This window comes from Sitophilus oryzae, unplaced genomic scaffold (genome assembly GCF_002938485.1).
Source record: "Sitophilus oryzae breed Bouriz unplaced genomic scaffold, Soryzae_2.0 scaffold_1396_pilon_pilon, whole genome shotgun sequence".
NCBI lineage: Eukaryota > Metazoa > Arthropoda > Insecta > Coleoptera > Curculionidae > Sitophilus > Sitophilus oryzae.
This window is the reverse complement of record NW_022146055.1, coordinates 2,566,729-2,590,965: the sequence shown is the minus strand read 5'-3', so window position 1 is coordinate 2,590,965 and position 24,237 is coordinate 2,566,729. Positions and strand designations below refer to the sequence as shown.

The window sequence follows — 24,237 nt, the reverse complement described above, 5'->3', positions numbered from 1 at the left end:
TTTCTTTTGGAAAATGGATTAAACTTCAAACATTAACTTTATTGTATCATGATTTTCGGTAAGCGAGAAACTTTTTTATTTGAAGGAATTTTTACATAGTATCTGCGTATGAAATAAAGTAAAAATATTGAAAAAGTTTTTAAAACTTGGTACAATCTTCTATTGCTAGTACTTTTCTAGTCATCCTAAATTAAATTTACGGATAGACCGCGCGCGATTAGGCAGAAATCTGTCGTTGGAAGTGAAGGAATTGAATTTGCCGTAATTGGCTCTTTTATAGAAAATCCATATTTCTACAAGTTTTCGTAAAATAAAAAAGCAATAACATTTTTTAGTAAAGTTTATTTCTTTACCTTTAAACTCACCAGAAGAATTAATTCTGTAAAAGTAATGTATAGGGTGTTAATAATTAATTCTTTTATAGCATGCATATTTAAATATCTTTAAATATCTCAAAAACAAAAGATTTTAAACATATTTAACCCCTATAATAAATGCCTTTTTTTGGGCCCAAGAATCTAAAAATGAAATAAAATACCGGGTGTTCCATAAGAAAAAATATAACTTTGGCATGGATCTTAGTTCTGAGGCACCCTGTATATTTCAAGATAATTTTAAATTGTGCACATTGCCTCCCCACATATACCCAAAAAATATTTTGTTTTTACATCTTTCCGTTTTCGTATAATCAACCGAGGCGAATGACGACATTTCATAGCCATCGCTGACGCCGTTTTTTTCGATCATATTGTATTAATACATGTAAAGTGTTATGTGTTCGTTTTCACTCGTAAACAACTAACTGAACTAACTTTTGCTAACAATGAAACAGACTACTTTTGGAACGGGCTAAAGAAATAAAAATAAACTTTCAATAACCAAATGTTTTCAGACCACCCTCGTATATAAGACTACCGATAAATGAAATAGGTTGTAAAAAAATCTAATAAAACTTATTCTATTTTTTATATAATTTATATAACATTTTTTTTCTCACACTCTGTTTTTCCTTTTGGCACCTATACCCAAATTATCTATTTTATCAGAGAGTACCGCAAATCAAACATCATAATATCATCCATATGCTTTGGATTATATTTCTTTTTGTTTTATGATGTTCACTCTGTATGCACAATATATTTTATTGAATGTTTGATAAGAAGTATCGGTTAAGAATTATATCATAAAACAATCTGATAATATTAGGAATAAAAAAGTCAAAAATTTGATGCGATAACAGTACAAAAAAATACAAAAATTGGTCCAATGACCCCCTTTCTGATAAATAGTAAATACAAAACTTTATCTTAAAGTAGTATTTTTAAGTAGTTTTGCATAAACATAACACACACAATTAAAATAGTGAAAAACTCTCTCACACACATACCTAATTTAAATGGACACAAGATATACAAACCAAACGATAAAAATAGAAAAATACTAGATTAGCACTTATTTTATTAAAAACATATATTAATAAAGATTGTCAATTATTATAGTTTTTTATAGTATTTCTCATTAGATTATACATATTTTTCCAATACCGGGTGTTTTTCAAAAGCGATTCACGCTTATAACTTTTTATTTTTTCAGATAAAAAACAATATTTGGTATACCAGGATTGATTGACATATTCAATTAGTTTCGGTCACTTCCTGTTTCACAAGAAATGACTGCAATCTTTGTCTTTTAAATGGTACTCTCGCTATTTTTTTACTTTATTTCATAGAAATTGACATTCTGAATAGAATAGAATAATATGATAAAAATAGAATATTATGATATATCATAAACTCACCGCCAAAAAAAAACCGGCCACTAAAAACTAGTCCAAATTTCAAAGTTGGATTTCTCGCGAACCACTCATTAGATTTTGATGATCTTTTTTTAAATTGTTAACTAATTCCTTGTTAACGGATGCTACGTCAGAAATTTTTATTCCGAATTTATTTTTTTTGTTTTAAGTTTTTTGCCAGAACTTTGTAACACCCTGAAGGGTGCAGCAGCTGTAGTACCTATGGCTAAATCAAATCACATTGTAGCCTCATCTTTCGTGAGCATTTTGTTTTTTTAATCAAGACATTATCTCTGTTTGTATTGGAGATACGCTGCTTTAAAATGAACGTCTCGGAAAAATGCTTCGCATGCAGAATGTTTTATGTGTAAATAATCAAGGCGACATCACTGTCAAATTAAAAAATGCCATTATCTGTGATGGATGTTGCTCGTATTGTGGCTGTAATTGAGGATGGCCGAAGTCAACGTTATGTGTCCGATACCCTGGGTATACCACGAACAACAGTCTAGGATGACTGGAATCGGTATATGGAAACGGGAAATTTCACCAGGCGAGTGGGTTTCGGAAGAAAACGGAAGACAAATACAATTAACGACCGCTTTATTGTCTTGAATACTTTACGAAATCGTAGAATTACAGCGTTTCAGAATCAACATCTGCTACAAGCCGTGCGTAGAACTCAAGTCAGTGAGAGAACAATCCGACGAAGACTTAAAGGAAACAGCTTGTCTGCAAGGAGGCCTGCCACAGGACCCCAGCTACTTCCAAGACATCGTCGAGCACGTCTTCAGTTTGCGCGTTTATATGTAAATTGGGATATTGAGCAATGGACTAAAGACCTTTTCACGGATGAATCGCGGTTTTGCCTGCGAAGCATTTTTCCGAGAGGTGCGTTTTAAAGCAGCGTATCTCCAATACAAACAGAGTTAATGTCGTGATTAAAAAAACAAAATGCTCACAAAAGATGAGGCTACAATGTGATTTGATTTAGCAATAGCCTTGTTTATATATTCTTAAAGTTGTTCAACCGACTAGACGAAATGTGCTGCCAACTGGAGGACAAATCGTGAACCTTTCGGGGCGGAGTCAAAAATATCGCTTATTTTCGTTATTTTCCTCAGAGTAATGTAATAATATAGCCTCGGGTTTCTGCGAACTTTAATAATGATCAGCTGATTAAGAAATTTAAACGAAACTTTTATTTTATTGTAAATTGTGTATTATTTTTGCCTGTTATTTTAAGAATTCTAAACCGTATTAAAAAAGTATCAAAGAAATTATTATTTCGATATGTTGGTACATTATTTATAATTTATGATAATGCTAATTGCTGTTAATTAATATCTAAAAAAAAAGTTACATACCTATTTTAATTTGATTTAATGCAGGTTTATAAAAGAATCATTTCATTCTTAGATTATTTTATTCTAAATCGACTGCTTTACGAATTTTACGATATATTTTATTTGAAAACATAAAACTTTTTACATTTTTGATGCCAACTAATTGGTATGGTATTATTGGTATGGGAATTAGCCAAGAAAGTAAAGTATTGGCTATAACTTGTAATTTTTCAAAAAAAAACATATTATACCTATATCGCTGAAAAGCTTAAAGAATGGCGCTTTTTATGAAGTCATGGTCAACTAGGATTTCCATTTAAAAAACATAATGTTTGTGTCATATGTCAAAAATGACAGGCTTTAGAAAAAAAGCAGAAAACACAAACTCATTAGGTATGTGATTATCTACAACTTTTATCTGAAAACTTTTTGTCTAAAATACCATATGATCGAATAAAAACGGCGTCAGCGATGGCTATGAAATGACGATTGATGATATTTCCCATATAATTTTACATATAAAATGACAACGATCTTCATTTCATAGCCAACGTTGACGCCGTTTTTATTCGATCATACGGTAGATTATAATGGAATTAGAGACAAGTTTTAAAATAGCCAAAATTTGTGTTTTTCGAAATATCTAGTAAGCCTTAAACTTCTCCGAAAAATCCGAAAGGCGCGTGACCCCACAAAAAAAATCCGAATAACCCCACAAAACTGCAATTCTTTCCCCATTTAACCGACTCTCTATCTCCAGTAGTTTCCGAGATACCCATAGAGAACATCGTAGGAAACTCATCCTGTATAGTATTTAGAAACTAACTATTATTTTTATTTGACTAGATTAATTTGAATAATAAGACTCGATTAATTTAATTTAAAATAAATTTGATCAGATTTTTTTTTCGTATATTCTACTACCAGAAAACCAAAATTATATGATAACGCACTTTTCTACGAAGTTGAAGGAATATATAGAGTATCTATCACAATACTTAATAGAATTAATACAATTAGAAGAAAAACAAAAAGAAAAAATACCCAAATACCTTCACCTACTACTCATGTACAAAATAAACGAATATAATCTCTTATAAAAACACAACACAACTACTTCTTGTATTTTACACTGAAAAAATTATAAACTTACTAATTAATCAAACAAAAAGAAAAAATAACCAAATTATCCCTTCACCTACTACTTAACTACAAAATAAATAAACTATAAAACACTACTAAACTATTTCTGATATTCTACACTCTACACTAAACATTATAATTAAACTTAATAAAATTAATCTAATTTTACACTACAACCACTACAACTATAAAGAAATAAGACATTTTTAAAACTAGAAGAAACAGAACTTCGATACGTGCGACCAGTATAATAGATCAAGCGGACAAAGAATATAAAATACTTTAAAAATGTGCATTCAGAAAGAAAAAATATCTCGAAAATTATCTAAACAAACATTTTTTTTCTTATCAGTGAAAAGCATCGGCCTCGTCGGCCTTGCGGAAATTGTCGGGTATTTACAATGGTCGAATTGTATAATTACCAGCTTTTATAGCATATCTAATAGACAAAAAGTATCTGGTCGATTAGTAACCAATTGGCACGGTCCGAAAAATATCGATTTTTATTTTCTCTGTTTTTATTGGTCGCTTCAAAATTCAGAGTGACAAAAAATATTTTTCTGTAGTAAAAGACTGTGAAATACGCCCCGCCATCTGGGTGCTTTACATCCATAAACGTCTCAGGTTGAGCTACTTTAAAAATTCATATACAAGGGCAATAGCTACTACAGCTGCTGTACCCTACAGGGTGTTACAAAGTTCGTGCAAAAAACTTCGTCTTATTGTTGTGCCCTGTATATGCTCAAAATAAATTAGGAATAAAAAATTCTGACGTAGCATCCATTAAGAAGGAATTAATTTACAATTTAAAAAAAATCATCAAAATCTAATGAGTGGTTCGCGAGAAATCCAACTTTGAAAGTGGGACTAGTTTTTAGTGGTCGGTTTTTTTTCCCTTGAATGTATGTCAACTTTTCACATTTTCGCTTAAAAAATCGTATTTTAAATTTCAATCTGGAGTACCATGACTGTGTTAAAAACTCTACTTTTTAACAAGAGAGCCTTTGAAAAATATATTTAATTGTCTAATGTTTTTCATGTCTTATTCGGTTAAAAGATGCCTAATTCGCACATTTAATCATATCTCAATTTTTTCAAATGGAATAATTTGGTACCACACGCTTGCCAAAATTGGTGTTATAGTATCTTATCTATGGTTATAATCCGCATGTTGATGATGAATTTTAGGCTGTATTCCGGCTTGATTATGCCCATTCTAACAAAAAAATAAGATAGAAACAGTTAGTTTATTTTAAAATCGACGAAATACCAGAATACCATAATACCAGATGTATTAATATCTAATAATTAAGATATTAATGAACAAGAAACGATGATTCAGTGAAGTCATGGTAGGCTTTGGAAAAAAGTTGCTTTTTGCGTAATAGTATAAACGTCAAATTGTTATTAGATCAACATTTTGATATTCTTAGCAGCGTTTTTTTAGCTTTTAAATGCTTTTTCAAAATGCCTTTATTATTTGAAGTAGTTGAAGTTGTTGGTATTTTGAAAAAGCAATCAAAAGATAAAAAAACGCTGCTAAAACTATCAAAATGTTGATCTAATAACAATTTGACGTTTATACTATTATGTCAAAAGCAACTTTTTTCCAAAGCCTACTATGATTTCACTGAATCATCGTTTCTTGTTCACTATTATTAATATCTTAATTTATTAGATATTAATACATCTGATATTATGATATTCTGGTATATCGTCGATTTTAAAATAAACTAACTGTTTCGATCTTATTTTTAGGTTAGAATAGGCATAATCAAGAAGGCTAGTGGTACCGTGTTGTAAAAATAAGGTAATTAAGGGCGGGAGACTTTACTGATCTTTATTTATCAAATTATTCGTTATAAATAGTAACAATAGATGTAAAACTTACCAATGGTATCACCCAACCATATGTACAATGTTTCCCAAGTATTCTCGTGTCATTCACATACCTATCTATTTGGACACATTGATCATAAGTTCCATAATCTTGTGGAGTGGTCACTAGTAGTCCGGTATATGGAAATTTTGACCAAGCATCAGCCACTATAATAGATGAAATAGATTTTAGTAATATAATTTTAGGAATAATCATGCTTTCTATTTTTTCTATCACTATCACTTTTTCTGTCATTGTGCCTAGTTTGACTGAATTATCGTTTTTTTTATTATTAATTATTAATTATAAATTATTCAGAGATTTTCAGAGCTCAATAAATGTAATAATAAAAAATTAACTTGTATACAGGGTGCTACAAATTCGAGGTACGAGCATTGGTATCTCGGAAACCGTAATAGATACGAAGATGGTTATATTGGGGCGAAGTTGCGCCTTGGGATGTTCACCAAGATGCCATCAAAAAAGTTTTAAAAATTTCAAGGATTGCTGAGTTTTTTGGAAAAAACGGATTTTTTTGAAAATCAATTTTAATTTTTCATGTCGTTACTTTTTAGAAAATCAAATAACTAATTGCACATTCTCATAGCCACTTTATTAGGGCTATCTGATAGTATTTTTAGATTTTTAATTTTTAACTTAATTAGTTGATAATTTGTGAGAAACAGAGGCCAACTTGATTTTTTTAAATACGGACCTGTATTTTTTATTTCAGATTTTGAAAGAATTTGGTCTTCTGAGTACAATGATATGCCACACTTATTTTTTTTTTGTTGCGGCATTTAAACAATTTATTTAAACTAATTTCAAGTCCTGCTCTGTTTTTTTTAAATATTTAATCTATGCATTGTTACAATATTGATGAACTTTAAAACTTAACTATGATGTGAGATAAAACATTGAATGCGGAAAATCAAATACAAAAAAAATAATATAAAAGAAATCATATAAATATAATATAATATAAACTGTCAAATCATTTTCCCGGATTGGTAATGGTGGAGCAGTATAATGGCCAGCGACTGTGGTGGAGCAGTATAATGGCCAAATGACTTCATGACGTCATTTGTAAAAGTGAAATCAGTACACCTCAACATTTACAACAAAGAGTACAAAATGCATTCGGATGTATAAGAAGATCTGTTGAAAGGACTATACATAAAACTGAACGAAAAATAAATGTGTGCAATAGAGAGGGTGGTATAAACACTTTCGAACACGTAGAGCATTAGAGACTTGTTTGTAGAAGTTGATATATTTATAATAATTACGATTAATATTGTGCAATTGTGCATATTATTAGATCATACATTGAGATTTCAAATTCACAAAAAAAGTTAAAAATAATATCTTTTAAATTGCTGACCTGGAAATTATTTATTTAAATGTTTCAATTGGCTCGATTTTCTTTATTGTTACGATGAATGTAATCAAGTTGAATAATTTAAAAATCCAGAGTCAGACTTGAAATTATTTTAAATAATAATTAAACAGTTTTGTTGTTGTTAAAGTATCTAAAACAAAATAAAAATAAAGTGTGGTATATCGTTGTACTCAGGAGACTAAATTCTTTCAAAATCTAAAATAAAAAAAGCTGGTCCGTATTTAAAAAAATTAAGTTGGCCTATGAATCTCACAAATTATCAGCTAATTTGAAAATCTAAAAATACTACAAGATAGCCCTGATAAAGTGGCTACGAGAATGTTCAATTCGTTTTTTGATGTTCTAAAAAGTAACGACCGCAAAAAATAAAATTGATTTTCAAAAAAAAAATCGTTTTTCTTAAAAAACTCAGCAATCCTTGAAATTTTTGAAACTTTTTTGATAGCATGTTGGCGAACATCCCAAGGCGCAAATTTGTCCCAATTTAACAATCTTCGTATCTACGGTTTCCGAGATACCAATACACCCTGTATAAATAACTGTACGTTATAGTTCTGAAAATGGTATAGTCATGATGAAGATCGCATTGATCAAAAAGTAGACAAAATACAAAATCAAGAACTTCTAAGTGTCTTCTAAATAAAGTATTATCTATGTAATACAATAATAATCTATCAACGATTTTTTGAAGTACATAATTATAATTTATATTTGCTGTTAAAAATCGGTACTTATAAGTCAATAATATACAAGATGACAATTTAAATAGTAACAAAGAGAGATTGACAAGCATTTCTAGACAGTAATATAAAAAATTAAGTTTGTAGATTCCAACCCAGTTAAATACTCAGTCAATTTAAATATTATAGTTCGTTCTTCGAATTTATGTAACAAAGATAACCAAAATCTTGTCAGAAAGTGATAATTAACATTGAGTAATTATTTTACGACACCTCATACAGGGTGCGGCAAAAGTGCGTTGTGCATCTGTAGCTCCTAGAATAAAAAAAAATTGAGAATTTTGTTTAAATGCACCCCTAAAGTATGTATTAGGGTGTATTTCAAGAGAATATTTTAACTTCTATAGGGTGGTTCAAAAAAGTGTTAGTGGATTGGAATGATTTTTTTTAAATGGTAATAATAATGGTTTTAATTTTAATAAACACCCTGTATATTATTGTATGGAACACCCTATATATTATTGTATTTTTGGCTTTCTTTTCGATCACTTTACATAATCCTATAAGATATGAGTAAATATATTTCGACAGTTTTAGAGATATTAATAAATAAATAAATAAAAAATATATTTTTTTCCTGAAATCAAATCTATCTTAGGTACTTACTTTAGATGGTCTGTACCATAGAGTTAAAAGTCTGTACTTACTTTGCTATAAATGTGGTAATCGTAAATCATATAGGATGTTTAAAATTCTACGCCAAATTTTCTAAAATACATTTTTTTTGTTTTTTTTTAAATGCAGCACCTGTATATTATTTTTCCACTAAATGGAGAATTAAAAAATTAACATTTTTGTATTTAGAGTATTCCAAAATTTTTAACGGTTTCGCACATATTCGGGGTTTTATATTTCTTGTGGCATTTTCCACAGTAAATTTTTATCAAAGCCAGCCAATAATTTTTCTTTCGTATTTTACCGTTGAAAAAGCCATATGAAATAATACTGCGTGTATCTGCGAAACCATTAAAATTTTTGAAGTACTTTAAATACAAAAAATGTTCATTTTTCAACTCCAACTAACAAGAAAATAATATACAGGGTGTTCCACTAAAAAAAAAGAAAAATTATTTTATATTTTAGAAATTTTGGCGGAGTAATTTTGAACATCCTGTATGACAGAACTTGTATTTGTAATATTTTTTAAGTAAGTTTAAAAAATATATATTTTTTATTTATTTATTAATATCTTTGGAATTATCGAAATATATTTACTCATATCTTAGCATTATATAGAGTTATCTGAAAGGAAGCCAAAAATACAATAGGGTCTCCCATTAAAAAAAATAAAATCGTCCCGATCAACTCATACTTTTTTGAGCCACCTTATAGAAGTTAAAATATTATCCTGAAATACATCCTCGTACATACTTAAGGTTTGCAATTAAATAAAATTCGATTTTTAATTTTTTTTTTCTAGGAGCAACCAGATACCCGACGCACTTTTGTCGGACTCTGTATACTAGAACTTAAGATGCTGAAAAAAGAGCAGAAGCACCAGTTTATTTTAGTTAATATTCTGTAGCAGAAGCAAGAAAAATAGAAGAAAAAGAAGACTAAGAGGAAGAATGAGTGAAAAGATTGAAATTCCACTTCTCAAACTCCCAGTGGATGACATACCAAGAATGTACTACTTGAGAAACACCTTCCTGTAGTACTGAGAAACAAAAAAAAATGGAAGAGAGAAACGTTTGCTCAGCAGTTAAAAGACCATACCATAACGTGGTATACCGATGCCTCCAAAACCTTCCAAAGCAGGAACAGGGATTCGAAAGATGCGTACAACTTATCTTAGACAGGAACTATTGGAAACGAGAAATAGCCATCTTATCCGATAGTCAAGCAACCTTAAGAGGAATCAACTCAGTAACCATCAACTGGAAGTGAGTTAAAGAATGCCTAGAGAAGCTGAACAAGTTAAGCAAAGAAAATAAAGTCTTTCTACTCTGGATGCCAGCCCACCAAGGGATAGAAGGCAATGAAAAAGCAAAGATCTAGCTAGAGAGAGCGCGAACCTAATTGGATCAGAAGCGTATTGTTTCACAGGTGAAAACCAACTTAAGATTTTTCTCTTGATTCAAGTAAGAATAATCTTTGGATTTTTACGGTTTTTTTAACAGGACACTGTCTCAACATTTCAGTAGATTGAAGCTAAGAAACAACGGTGAATGCAGATTCTGTGGGGGAAATGGGGAAACACCAGAACAGCTCATCAATGAGTGCGCCGAGACGACAACCATTATGCAGGGTGTTTTAAAACAAATGCGAAAAACTTCAGGGGGTGATTCCTTGTTCAAAATAAAGGGTTTGCTTCATAAACGTTGGGTCAAAAGTCAACCATTAGGGAGATATCGCGTTACAATGGAAAGATGGCGGAAAAATAATGTTTTTATTTTTTATCTTGAAAACGAAAAGCGATAGACTAATGAAATTTTATGGAAACACAATTCAGCATAAATGTACGTGTGGGCCTGTGGTGGGCCTCCTGTGGTGGGACTGTGTTGTGGGGGAAGAGGTGGGCCTCATTTCTGGCCGCCTCGATCCCTAGATTTGAATCTTTTGGATTTTTGTATTTGGGGATATTTAAAAGAATTAGTTTACGCTACACCAGTACAGGATATCGAAGACCTACGAAATCGCATAATTGCATCATGTGATATAATAAGAAATAATCCTGGTATATTTCAGCGTATTAGGGGCTCAAATCATTACGTAGGATAAATGCATGTATTACATCATAAGGTAGACATTTTCAACACTTGTAAAAAATTTAATTGCTCCTGTAAAAAAGACGTTGTGTTTTTATTTGAGTTGCAATGTTGACATTATGTTTTTAACGATATTATTTTGTACTTTCATGAATTAAAATACAGAATCAAAAATTGTCTTGGTAAATAATTTTTAAGAGATTGTTCGTTCAGAAGAAAATGTAACGATATTATTACGAAATAAAACTATTTGACAGCAGCCCACTAGATTCTTTATCTAAAAATGTTTTTTGTCATGACATATAATGCTTTACATTTTATTTTTTAATTTCAAATCGGTGAGTTTTATCAAAAAAACACAAGAGATAAAAAAGTTTCTAAACAAACTAAACTATCCAAATTTCACAATTTTTTGCATGTGTTTGATAAGATTTTTCTTTAAATTTCGTTAACAGGAATGATAGGAGTAGTATATTTCAACCCCTTCCACTCATTTCAAAAAAGTGAGAAAATTACCAGAAAGTGTGTTTTCATAACAGTAATGCTTTCATAAAACTTCATTAGTCTATGGCTTTTCGTTTTTAAGATAAAAAATAAAAACATTATATCTCCACCATCTTTGTACCGCGGTGTCTACCTAATGGTTGACTTTTGACCCAAAGTGTATAAAGCAAACTACCCTTTATTTTGAACAAGAAATCACCCCCTGAAGTTTTTCGCATTTGTTCTGAAACACCCTGTATACTGATATCGGAGATGAAAAGCTAACCTTTGCTAAACCGTCTCAGATACTGATGTTTTTTGCCAAAGCCCTGAGACTGTATGATGAGTTATAACTCTAGAAAGGGGAACACAATAGATCTGTAAGGTCTCAGTGATTAACTACCCCCTTCTCATACAATCTACAATGTCAAAAAAACAGTATCTAAATGTCAATATTACATGATATTATGTGGTTCTAAATAAAATGATTTTGTTATCTCCCGGTATTGAAAATAGCAAAAATATCGCATACCTAAATAGCTGACAACAAAGAACTCTTCCAATTACACCATTCCAAAGATTATAATCAATTGTCTCCACCTACAATGTAATTTATGATCATTTGCTAATAATATGACATAAGTCTATAATAAGGTCATAATAAAATAAGGTCATAAATAGGAGATTGAAAGTGCAATAACTTTTTACAAGCCTGCTGTAAAAATTAGATAAGTTAAAACCATTAATTGTTTGTAAAGAATTATTCATTTTTTTAGTCTAGACCATTAGGAGCATGTCTAAAGACTACTATGTATTAGGATTTGTAAACTTATCTTTGCTTATCTGTCTAAACAATGAGAACAGTGATTTCAGAATTAATAATTATTAATTTGTTAATAAAAAAAGGAGATAGATTTTATTATGTTATATTTTGAAATTTACACCATACCAGGCAAAAACTTTTCGTATTAAAAATATACAGGGCCCGTCAATAGTGGAGCATCTGTAGCTCCTAGAATAAAAAACTTTTCCGGAAAATATTTAACTTCTATAGGGTGGCCCAAAAAAGTATGAGTGGATCTGGATGATTTTTTTTTAAATGGAACACCCTGTATATTATTGCATTTTTGGTTTTTTTTCAGATCACTTTACATAATCCTAAGATATGAGTAAATCTATTTCGATGGTTTCAGAGATATTAAAAAATAAATCAAAAATATATATTTTTCAACCCTTCTTAAAAAAATATTAAAAATACAAGAACTGTTCTGAAGTCTGAAATCAAAACTATATTAGATATTTACTTCAGATGGTCTGTCTTACTTTGCTATAAATATGTTAATCGTCAATCATACAAGATGTTCAATATTTTACGCCCTGTATATTATTTTTTTATTTGATGGAGAATTAAAAAATGAACATTTTTTGTATTTAAAGTATTTCAAAATTTTTAATAGTTTTCCGGATACACGCAGTATTATTTCATATGGCCTATTCAATGTTAAAATACGAGAAAAAAATCATTGGGTGGCTGTGATAAAAATTTACTGTAGAAAATGCCATATGAAATACAAAACCGGGAATATCTGCGAAACCGTTAAAAACTTTGAAATACTCAAAAATGCAAAAAATAAAAAAAAATAAATGCAAAAAATGTTCATTTTTTAATTCTCCATCTATTGAAAAAATAATATACAGGGTGTTCCATTTAAAAAAAAAACAAAGAAAAATTATTCTATATTTTAGAAAGTTTGGCGTAGAATTTTGAACATTCTGTATGATTTACGATTTCCATATTTATAGTAAAGTAAGTAGTTAAAGTAAATATCTAATATAGTTTTGATTTCCAGACAATTCTTGTATTGTTAATAATTTTTTTAAGAAAGACTCAAAAATATATAATTTTCATTTATTTATTAATATCTCTGAAATTATCGAAATATATTTATTCATATTTTAGGATTATGTAAAGTGATCTGAAAGGAAGCCAAAAATGCAATAATATACAGGGTGTTCCGTTTAAAAAAAATCATCCCGTTCCACTCACTCTTTTTTGAGCCACCCTATAGAAGTTAAACTATTTTCCTGAAATACATCCTAGTACATGCTTTAATTTTGCACTTAAACAAAATTCCCAAGTTTTTTATTCTAGGAGCTACAGATGCCCGACGCACTATTGCCGGACTCTGTATGTATATTGTTTCTAGACTATACCGGGTGCGTCTCAAAAGTGGCTCACCCCCTATAACTTTTTTATTTTTTCAGATAAAACAACGAGATTTGGTATGTTAGTATATGACATAAATTGGGATTGATTGACGTATTCAATTATTCTCGGTCACTTCCGGTTTCACCGGAAATGACTACAACTTTTGATTTTTAAATGGCACCCTTGGTATTTACTTTAATCGATAGAAAATGACACTCTGAATCGAATGACATATCATATGTCAATTTTTGACATAGTCACTCAAAAACAAATTCTATTTTAAATTTCAATCTAGAGTGCCATGGCTGTGTTAAAAACACTAATTCTTAATCAAGGAGCCTTGGAAAAATAGATTTGACCGTCTAATGTTTTTAGTGTCTTGCCCTGGCCGGTTAAAAGATGCCCAAATCGTATTTTTAATCATATCTCGATTTTTTCAAATGGAACGAGGGTGGCTCATTAGCATATTTGGAAAAAGAATTTTTTTACGAATAGTTTGATACCACACACTTGGTATTTTGAGTCAAATTGTCGTTATGAACCACATGTTACAATTTCAAATAAACCATATGCCGAAATGTCATTCGATTCAGAGTGTCATTTTCTATCGAATAATGTAAAAAATACCAAGGGTGCCATTTAAAAATCAAAAGTTGTAGTCATAATATAATATATATTATTAATAATAAAATAAATCATTTCCGGTGAAACCGGAAGTGACCGAAAACAATTAAATACGTCAATGAATCCCAATTTATGTCATAAAATAACATACCAAATATCGTTGTTTTATCTGAAAAAATAAAAAAGTTATAGGGGGTGAGCCACTTTTGAGACGCACCCGGTATATTAATTTTATACATATTTAAAGGTAAAAGTTAATCTTATACAGGGATTTTTAAACTACAATGTCACTGTTATTAATAGTAAGTGAATTTATAAGTGATGGATTTGTGAATGAACGATTAAGCTGTTCACACACATAAAATTAAAAACAATGCAAATAGATGTATGTAATGATAAAATTAGTAAAAAAATCAGGTGATTACTGTTTAAAAATAAGAGTGATTTTCGATTTCGCATTTCCTTACAGAACGAAAAAAACTTATTAGTTAGTTTTAAAATTTACATGGGTTTGGACGTAAAAGTGCATAAATTTAGTGAATTTATAATAAAAATTAAAACCCAACCCTTCATGCACAAATTAGTATTTGCATGACCAACATGACAGACAGGCCAGAGACATCGATTTGTGACGTCACCGCACTAGTCCGGCTTTTGTATTGTGCCATATGGTACTGCATATAGATAAATAATAGTATTTATTGATAGTTTTGCCAGATATAAATATGAAAAATATTATACAGAAAGGTATTAAAAAATAACATTAACTTTTTATCGCGTTAAAGTAATTGAATAGCATTAAAATTTAGATCTAAAGCACGAATATTAATATGAAATAAACTACAGCATAAGATGAACAAAATAAAATCTAGATAATAAAAAGCGTGTCCTAAAATTGCGTTAGCGAGTATTTAGCAACTAGTAATAGGTAATATACCTGTGATAAAAAGTTTCCAAATATTAAAAAAATTGAAAACTATACGTTTATCGACAAGTTAAGAAAATGTATTGTATATGATAACGGCAGAATACATTTTAAAGTTTAATTAAAAATAATTGTAAAAATTTGCCTAACATATTTAAAAAATGTGGATATCAGATAGAATTAACTATTAACATTAAGTAATTTGTAGTTCGATGTTCATCAAGTAACCATCTCCATAAATCGTAAATAAAAAGATAAAGATATCATTTTTTTTATATAAAATACAGAAATAAAGTACATTTTCATTTAATTTCTTTAAAATATATTGCCATTTCATAATAATAATAATACTTTTCAATATTTATTTCATCCTGAATTTCCAAATCTTGTTTTCTTTCATCGGGACGTTTTCTCTTTATGGGAACATGCACAGAAGGTCCATAAGAGGGTCGATTTGGAAAAATTGTAGGCACAGCATGTTCTGTAGGTTTTGGACGTGATCTAGTTACAGTTAATATTGTTGGGAAAGAGAATGTAGACAGATTTTGCTGAGGACTTTAATAAGATTATAACTGCTGCTGCAAGGCACAGGCACAGAACAATGTCGCGGAATTTTTTATTTCACAAAGTAAAAATAAAGAAACCGAAAACTGTTTTACATAAAAATACACGTCACTTACGTTGGTTTAACACTATACATTAACACTAACGCCTATTAATTATGTTTTTATATAAATTCCCCAACTTATTCCTAGCCCGGATACACAGCCGGCATCGCCGGTGTTACTATAATTTTTAACGAAAGTATGGTTTTTTTCGCGGGTACGATGTTATGAATTGGATCTAGATCTAGTTCACTATTCACTCAAAATTATTTAGTATAATTTTATTAGCATAGAAACGCGTTAAAAACACAGACTTGTTGCGAAACTAATGAAAACAATTGGTTTGTTTACGACTACTAATTCAGGACCGCTTCGGTAGAACTGTCAAAACAGTCAGGCCTTCAATATGACGTTAGCCACGGTATTTGATATAGACGATAGTAACGTGAAGTAGCTTCGGTATATTACATTTGTGATCAAATTTTACTTGAAATGAATTAACGTTTATTTACATTTCGCTTGTATATGTTTGGTTAAAAAAAATGCATGTGCATGGTCCGTCAATCTTTTATACAGGGTACGGCATTCCGGTATAGTGCGTCGGGTATCTGTAGCTCCTAGAATAAAAAAACTTGGGAAAAGTACAGACTAGGATGTATTTTAGAAAAATCGTTTAACTCCTACAAGGTGGCTCAAAAAAGTATGAGTGGATCAGGATGATTTTTCTTAAATGGCACACCCTGTATATTATTTTATTTTTGGCTTCCTTTCAAATCACTTTAAATAATCCTAAGATACGAGTAAATATATTTCGATAGTGTCAGAGATATTAATAAATAAATAAAAAATATATATTTTTCTGCCTTTTTTTAAAAAATATTAATAAATACAAGAACTCTCCTGAAATCAAAACTATATTAGGTATTTACTTTAGATGGTCTGTACTTACTTTGCTATGAATATCGTAATCTTAAATCATACAGGATGTTCAAAATTCTACGCCAAACTTTCTAAAATATAAAATATTTTTTCTTTGTTTTTTTTTTTAAATGGAACATCCTGTATGTTATTTATTTAGTAGTTGGATAATTAAAAAAATAAACATTTTTTGTATTTAGATTATTTCAAAATTTTTAACGGTTTCGCCGATATTCGCGGTTTTATATTTATATGGCATTTTCCACAGTATACATATTATTATTAAAGCCACCCAATGATTTTTCTATCGTATTTTACCGCTGAAAGAGCCATATGAAACTATACTGCGAGTATCAACGAAACCTTTAAAAATTTTGAAATACATTAAATACAAGAAATGTTAATTTTTTAATTAATTATCAATTTAATAAAAAAATACTATACAGGGTGTTCCGTTTAAAAAAAAAGAAAAATTATTTTATATTTTAGAAAGTTTGGCGTAGAATAATTATGAAAGGCTGAAAAATATTTTTGATTTATTTATTAATATCGCTGAAATTATCAAAATATATTTACTCATATCTTAGGATTATGTAAAGTGATCTGAAAGAAAGCCAAAAATGCAATAATACACAAATGGGTGTTCCGTTTAAAAAAAATCATCCTGATCCACTCAAACTTTTTTGAGCCACCCTGTAAAAGTTACAATATTTTCCCGAAATACATCCTAGTACATAGTATGTACTAGGATCAAGCCCAATAATTTTTGGAAATTGATAACTGCACTAATGAATATAAGTGAACGTTTTTGAAATTGAGAATCGATTGTATCATGGATAGTTGGTTTATCTATATAACCGAGAATGGTATTAGTTAGTTTCTATAATCATAAAAAAATCAATCAGAGGATTTGAATTTTTTTCTACTTGAACTTTAGACCATCATTGACTAGACACCTTTCATATCCGTTGTCATATATACAACATAAATCATGATTAAATGTAATCTCTCTGTAAGAGAATTAAAATTCTTTTTATATATTTTTTATTGAGTATATAAATAATAGTAAATTAAGCTAAGTTAATATATTTTTTATTTGATATAAAATATTATTTTTTCAGAAAAATGGAAGTGTGTGTAGTTTATAAATTATATTACAGGAAATAAGTTGTTAAGTACTAATCAAAAAGTGTGAGCAATGCTATACCAATGTCCGTTTCAGTACTGTATATGCTTGAATTTTTCAGGGTAGCAAACATTCAAAAACTTTTTACGCTGTACTTAAACTGCCGTTAAACGGTAGCTTACTAAAATGCCGTTAATCCTAAAGAAAAAAACATTCGACCAATGTGTACTACTAGTCATGACCTATGCATGCGAAACCTGGACAGTTAAAACAGACATCATAAGGAAACTGCAGGTCGCACAACGCTCAATGGAACGAAATATGCTGGGAATAACCAGGAGAGACCGCAAAAGAATAGAGTGGATTCGATAAAAGACCCAGGTAATATATGTCATCCACAGAGTTAAATCGCTGAAATGGCAATGGGCAGGACACCTGGCAAGAAGAACGGACAACAGGATGGACCACAAAAATTACAGCATGGTACCCACAAGGAATTAAGAGACCTAGAAGAAGACCGAACCTGTGATGGGAAGATGATATTAGGAAATTAGCAGTGAAAACTTGGGCCCGCATAGCCATAGGCCCAACTACAAAGAGATTATCTAAATATTATGTGAGGGAGGCTACACTACACCATAATTGGAAAATGGTTGAATAAGCTGAAAATGATGATGGGACCTTCATTTTTGTCATTTTGGTTTAAAAATCTACTGATTTTTTTTTGCTCTCGCTATTTTGCCCTCTCGGAATTTAGCTATAAAAATCGATCAACCCTGAGGACTCGCATAGTTATGATTTATTAGTGAACATTTCTATACTTGGGTTTGCCAAAGATGTGAAATAGTGAATTATAAAAAAATAATAATTTTGTTCAAAATATGTCCAGTTGGCTTGGAAATGATGACCGATGTCATTCCCCATATAATTTTACATATAAAATGATAGCGATGTTCATTCTGTAGTCATCGCTAACGCCGTTTTTTTTTCGATTATATTGTACTAACATCGGTATAAAAAATATTTGAACCGCCCTTGATATCTATGAAACGATTTAATATTTTCCAAAAAAAGATTGAGAGTAAAAAATGTCAAATAAGAAACTTGATAAGGATCATTTTCGAGCATCAAGCCACCCTGTATATCATTATCTATTTTCAAAACACACTTAGTGCATTATTTTAATTAAATGAAAGTTACAATGCCCTCTCAACTACATATTTTATCAGTTTAACTTAACAAAGAATGTTGTTTACAAATTAAATCATAGAAACAATGAAACCTGGGAGAAAATGAAAAATTTTTAGATAAGCATTTTTGATATCTCATCTTTTCTCTCATGACATTAAATTAATGCAAAAATTGTTGTGTTATACCGACTGTCTTAGAAATAAATTATCCCAGAAACTTGCAACTTATTTATTAATTCAGACCAAATGTATATTGACTTTCAATACTCTACAGGGATTATCATCATCATCATTTTCAGCTTATTCAACCATTTCCAATTATTATCGTGTAGCCTTCCTTACATACTCTCTTTGTAGTTGGGCCCATTGTTGCCTATTGTTGGCTATGCGGGCCGCATATTTGTAAACAACGTCCATGATTGTTAAGGTACATTCAGGCTGAGAGCGTCGAGCGTCGCGTCCGCGTGTCGAAATGGAATCAATTCACAACTTAAATTAGACCGTTCAGGCAGACATCGCAGCGTCGCGTTTGGCGTTGCGCTAGCGTCCGCTGAGCGTTGGGGTTCGAGTCCAATGGGGCGGACGCGACGCAAACGCGACGCGACGCTCGACGCTCTCAGCCTGAATGTACCTTTATTCGGTTCTAGGCCGAACGATGCCGCGTAAACAGCATACGATATCGCAAATCCGTCTAGTAAATAGCATCCGTGATTCCAAATTTTAACTGCCTTAACTCCTCTTATAAACAGCAGGCGATATCGGGAAATTTGTTGATTGGTTGCTCGTAATCAGCCTTCAAGATCGCAAAATTCGCAAGTGCAGGATGTCTACCAAAGAATATAGTAGTAAATAATATTTTGCAAAAAAAATAATTTGCCTCCAACCACGAGTATATAGGTTAATAAATAAAGAAATTATTAGAACACGTTTCGTTAAAAAGAAAGAAATTGAGGTAAGATACAGAAATTAACAAGAGTAATTATACAGAACAAATTAACTTAAATGTACAATTTCGGGTTTGGGAAATATTTTTTGCTCAAACCTAGTTCTGTGCTTTTTTTTTCGGACATTACCCGAATTCGAGTATTGTGCGTAACATATCAGGTCTTATCATAAGGATTAAAGAAGTACCACCAGTAGTGTACTCTTAAACTAATGTGTACTCTCTACACTATTGGAAAGTACCCTTTCAGGGCTGCTAGGGAATTTTACACTATCGCCATTCGCTTTGGCATTAAATTGTATGCAGGAGTACCAAATTTCACGAAAAACGGTTTACCAATACCTATTGTTAAAAATAAACAAAATATATTATTTTTATTTAACTTTTTGAGGGCTGTAACTTCTTCGGAAAGCATTTTAGGACATATACAGGTTGTTAACTCGACAGTTACTTATAGGGGAACAGAATGGCAACACTGCCTATTGAGAACGCATGCATTATTGATTTTTCTGCCGATTCGTCCCGTCGTTGCGTCGTCTATCGACGAGCGGGCCGAGGTTGCCATATTTCAATCATAAAGCTCTTGCCGGGAGTAATGAACAAATTAACAACCTGTTTGTTCATAGGAACTTTTTGTTTTAGTTTTATCTGTAGAATCACCCATCGAAGTTAGATACACTATTTTTTGACACCCTGTATATAAACGAAGATATAATAAATAAGTAAAGAAAGAACTTACTGGGATTCAAAATATCTTGATTGCTACACACAATATCCATCTGCTTCGCGCAAGATTCACTAATACCCTGCTTGCCGGATCTTATGCCACACAAAACGTCCAAGTACATATTTTCGATGTTGAAATTGGCATCGTTGAGCTTCAGTAACGTGCTAGCCTCACTCAAATTCAAATTTTGCCCTATTCGAAAATAGTCCTCGAATTCGTGCGCCCTCACGAATTGGGCAACTAGTATTTGACAAAGGAAAGCAGCGGAAACTGTGAGACGTATCGACATATTGATAGACGCGATGCGAATAACTCGCTAATTCTATGTCTAAAATGTAAAAGACTGACTGGATAAAAAAATTATCGTGTCGATTACATTATTCTACTCATTCTGATAATGTATAGGTAAGTAGCAGTGATCAATTTTGGAATTGTCAGATAAATAATTTCGGCTTTCGGCTTATTTATTGATATTTGCTTAAGACCGACTTAATTATAATACGTATTGTAATGCCGAAGTATTGTTATCATATCTTTTTTTAAGTTTTTTTTGCACAAATTTTGTACAGAGTGAAACAACAATACAATAGAGAAAACAATGTCTATATCGAGATGTGTCTTACTGGTGGAATTACATGTACAGGGTGGGTCAAATTCGACGCTTTTAAATGGAAACACCCTTTTCTATAGGAGATAGACGAAAACTAATATCGGTGTCTGGAGCTCAATTTTTGTCAAAAACATGATGGTGAAAAACGCATATCGATATCTGTTACCGTTACGGAGTTACGTGGTGTTTTTCAAAAATATGCATTTTTAACAAATCGCTATAACTTTTTTGCTATGGAAAATTTTGTATTTTTATGAAAACATTTCCAAAACAACTTTTTACGTAGAATTTAATGGTTTAAGTATAATTTTTTTTAAACTAATATTTTAAGAATTATCAATAGAAAATTTGATTTTTTATATGGGACACCCTGTATATTTACAATTTATTAAAAAGAATTTAAAATTACCTTTGCAAAAATATAACACACTTGATATTTTGCTCGATTCTTCTTCGAGATATAGAGTATATAAAAATTCGCCCGCTTTAGAAAAGTAGGCTTTGAACGACACCGGCTGTAATGCAAAAAAATTCTAGCTGTGAGCATCAATTAAAACGAAAATAATATTTGCTATGAGAGATGCAGAATTTTATAACAATTTAAAATATATTTAACCAACACCAACACATTTAAACTATATCTAAATAACAATAAAAATAAATAGCAAACCAAGACATGAGATTTTGCTACAGGTGTTCGACATATCGACCGTCTTCTGTTATGGACAGACGGGACAGTTTTTGAACATTTCTCGCGGAATTCATTAAATCATTGGGGGTGAAAGATACCCTCTCATAACTGCTAAGTATTTCTAATTCTTGTCTAGATTATACGGAAGAATAAGGAACCTTTATTCTTCCGCAAATATATCCAAATATATCCATAGGATTAGATCCATGGGCACTAAGTCAGGCGGCCTCGATGGCCAACGGCTGGGATCTTGATTAGCTATTCAATTATTCTTGAAATTGGCTGCAAAAATTTGCTGATAACTTCAGCATTCAGAGGCGGTGCGTCGTCTTCCTAGAAAAATATGTTTTCGAGTTCCATTAAGGGCATATCATCAATAAGGGGTCCAAAGCCTACTAGTTAAAACTGGCGAACTTTTAAAAATTCTGTATTTCGAAGGGGATTATAACAAAATATCAAGTGTGCTATATTTTTGGAAAGGTAATTTTAAATTCTTTTCAGTTAATTAAAAATATAGGGGTGTCCCAAATAAAAAATCAATTTTTCTGTTGATAACTCTTAAATTATTAATTTTAAAAAAATTATACTTAAACCATTAAATTCTACGTAAAAAGGTGCTTTGGAAATGTTTTCATAGAAATACAGAATTTTCCATAGGAAAAAAGTTACAGCGATTTGTTAAAAATGCACATTTTTGAAAAACACCCCGTAACTCCAAAACGGTAACAGATATTGTTGTGCGGTTTTCACCATCATATATTTGATGAAAATTGAGCTCCAGACACCAATATTAGTTTTCGTCTATCTCCTGTAGAAAAGGGTGTTTCCATTTAAAAGCGTCGAATTTGACCCACCCTGTACAGGGTAGGCCAAAATGGACGCTTTTACAGGGAAACACCCTTTTCTATAGAAGATAGATGAAAACTAATATCGGTGTCTGGAGCTCAATTTTTATCAAAAACATGGTGGTGAAAACCACACATCGATATCAGTTACCGTTTCGGAGTTACGGGGTGTTATTCAAAAATATGCATTTTAACAAATCGCTGTAACTTTTTGCTATGGGAAATTTTGTATTTTATGAAAACATTTCCAAGGCACATACGTGTGGTACATACGTGCATATTACATACGTGCATATTCGTCTTACTGGTGGAATTACATGTACAGGGTAGGCCAAATTGGACGCTTTTACAGGGAAACACCCTTTTCTATAGAAGATAGATGAAAACTAATATCGGTGTCTGGAGCTCAATTTTTATCAAAAACATGGTGGTGAAAACCACACATCGATATCAGTTACCGTTTCGGAGTTACAGGGTGTTATTCAAAAATATGCATTTTTAACAAATCGCTGTAACTTTTTTGCTATGGGAAATTTTGTATTTTTATGAAAACATTTCCAAGGCACATACGTGTGGTACATACGTGCATATTACATACGTGCATATTCGTCTTACTGGTGGAATTACATGTACAGGGTAGACCAAATTGGACGCTTTTACAGGGAAACACCCTTTTCTATAGAAGATAGATGAAAACTAATATCGGTGTCTGGAGCTCAATTTTATCAAAAATATGGTGGTGAAAACCACACATCGATATCAGTTACCGTTCCGGAGTTACGGGGTGTTATTCAAAAATATGCATTTTTAACAAATCGCTGTAACTTTTTTGCTATGGGAAATTTTGTATTTTTATGAAAACATTTCCAGGGCACCTTTTTACGTAGAATGTAATGATTTGAGATTAATTTTTTTAAAATTAATTATTTAAGAATTATCAACAGAAAATTTGATTTTTTATATGGAACACCCTGTATATTTTTAATTTATTGAAAATAATTTAAAATTACCTTTCCAAAAATATAGAAGACTTGATATTTTGCTCGATTCCTCTTCGAGATATAGAGTTTATAAAAATTCGCCCACTTTAAATAAGTAGGCTTTGAACAGCGTCGGCTGTAATGCAAAAAAATTCTGGCTGTGAGCATCATTTAAAACGAAAATATATAATAGGTATTATTGTTACAATCAAATTTTAATCTGAAGGAGAAATCACTGTTATCTTTCTGCCTTGGGATAGGCCTTTAAATCTAAATTATAAGCTCTGCAGTTTGCAGTCAGTAGTCGCAGTCGGCCGTTCCATCAGATTTAAAATTTCATGAACTTGG

The 24,237-nt window shown here is 30.9% G+C and overlaps 1 protein-coding gene across 1 annotated transcript in view; it reads right to left on the bottom strand.

Moving 5' to 3' along the window:
- The window catches only part of LOC115875858 (nose resistant to fluoxetine protein 6-like), a 52,544-nt gene extending 31,414 nt beyond the window's left edge, over window positions 1–21,130 (bottom strand). Inside the window, exons 1-2 of the mRNA XM_030891394.1 lie at window positions 20,776–21,130; window positions 6,176–6,330 (exon numbers count right to left, since the gene is read on the bottom strand). Coding sequence (XP_030747254.1) covers window positions 6,176–6,330; window positions 20,776–21,052 — 432 coding nt within the window. The 5' untranslated portion in view covers window positions 21,053–21,130. The remainder of the gene's footprint in view (window positions 1–6,175; window positions 6,331–20,775) is intronic.
- Window positions 21,131–24,237: the final 3,107 nt, after the last annotated feature.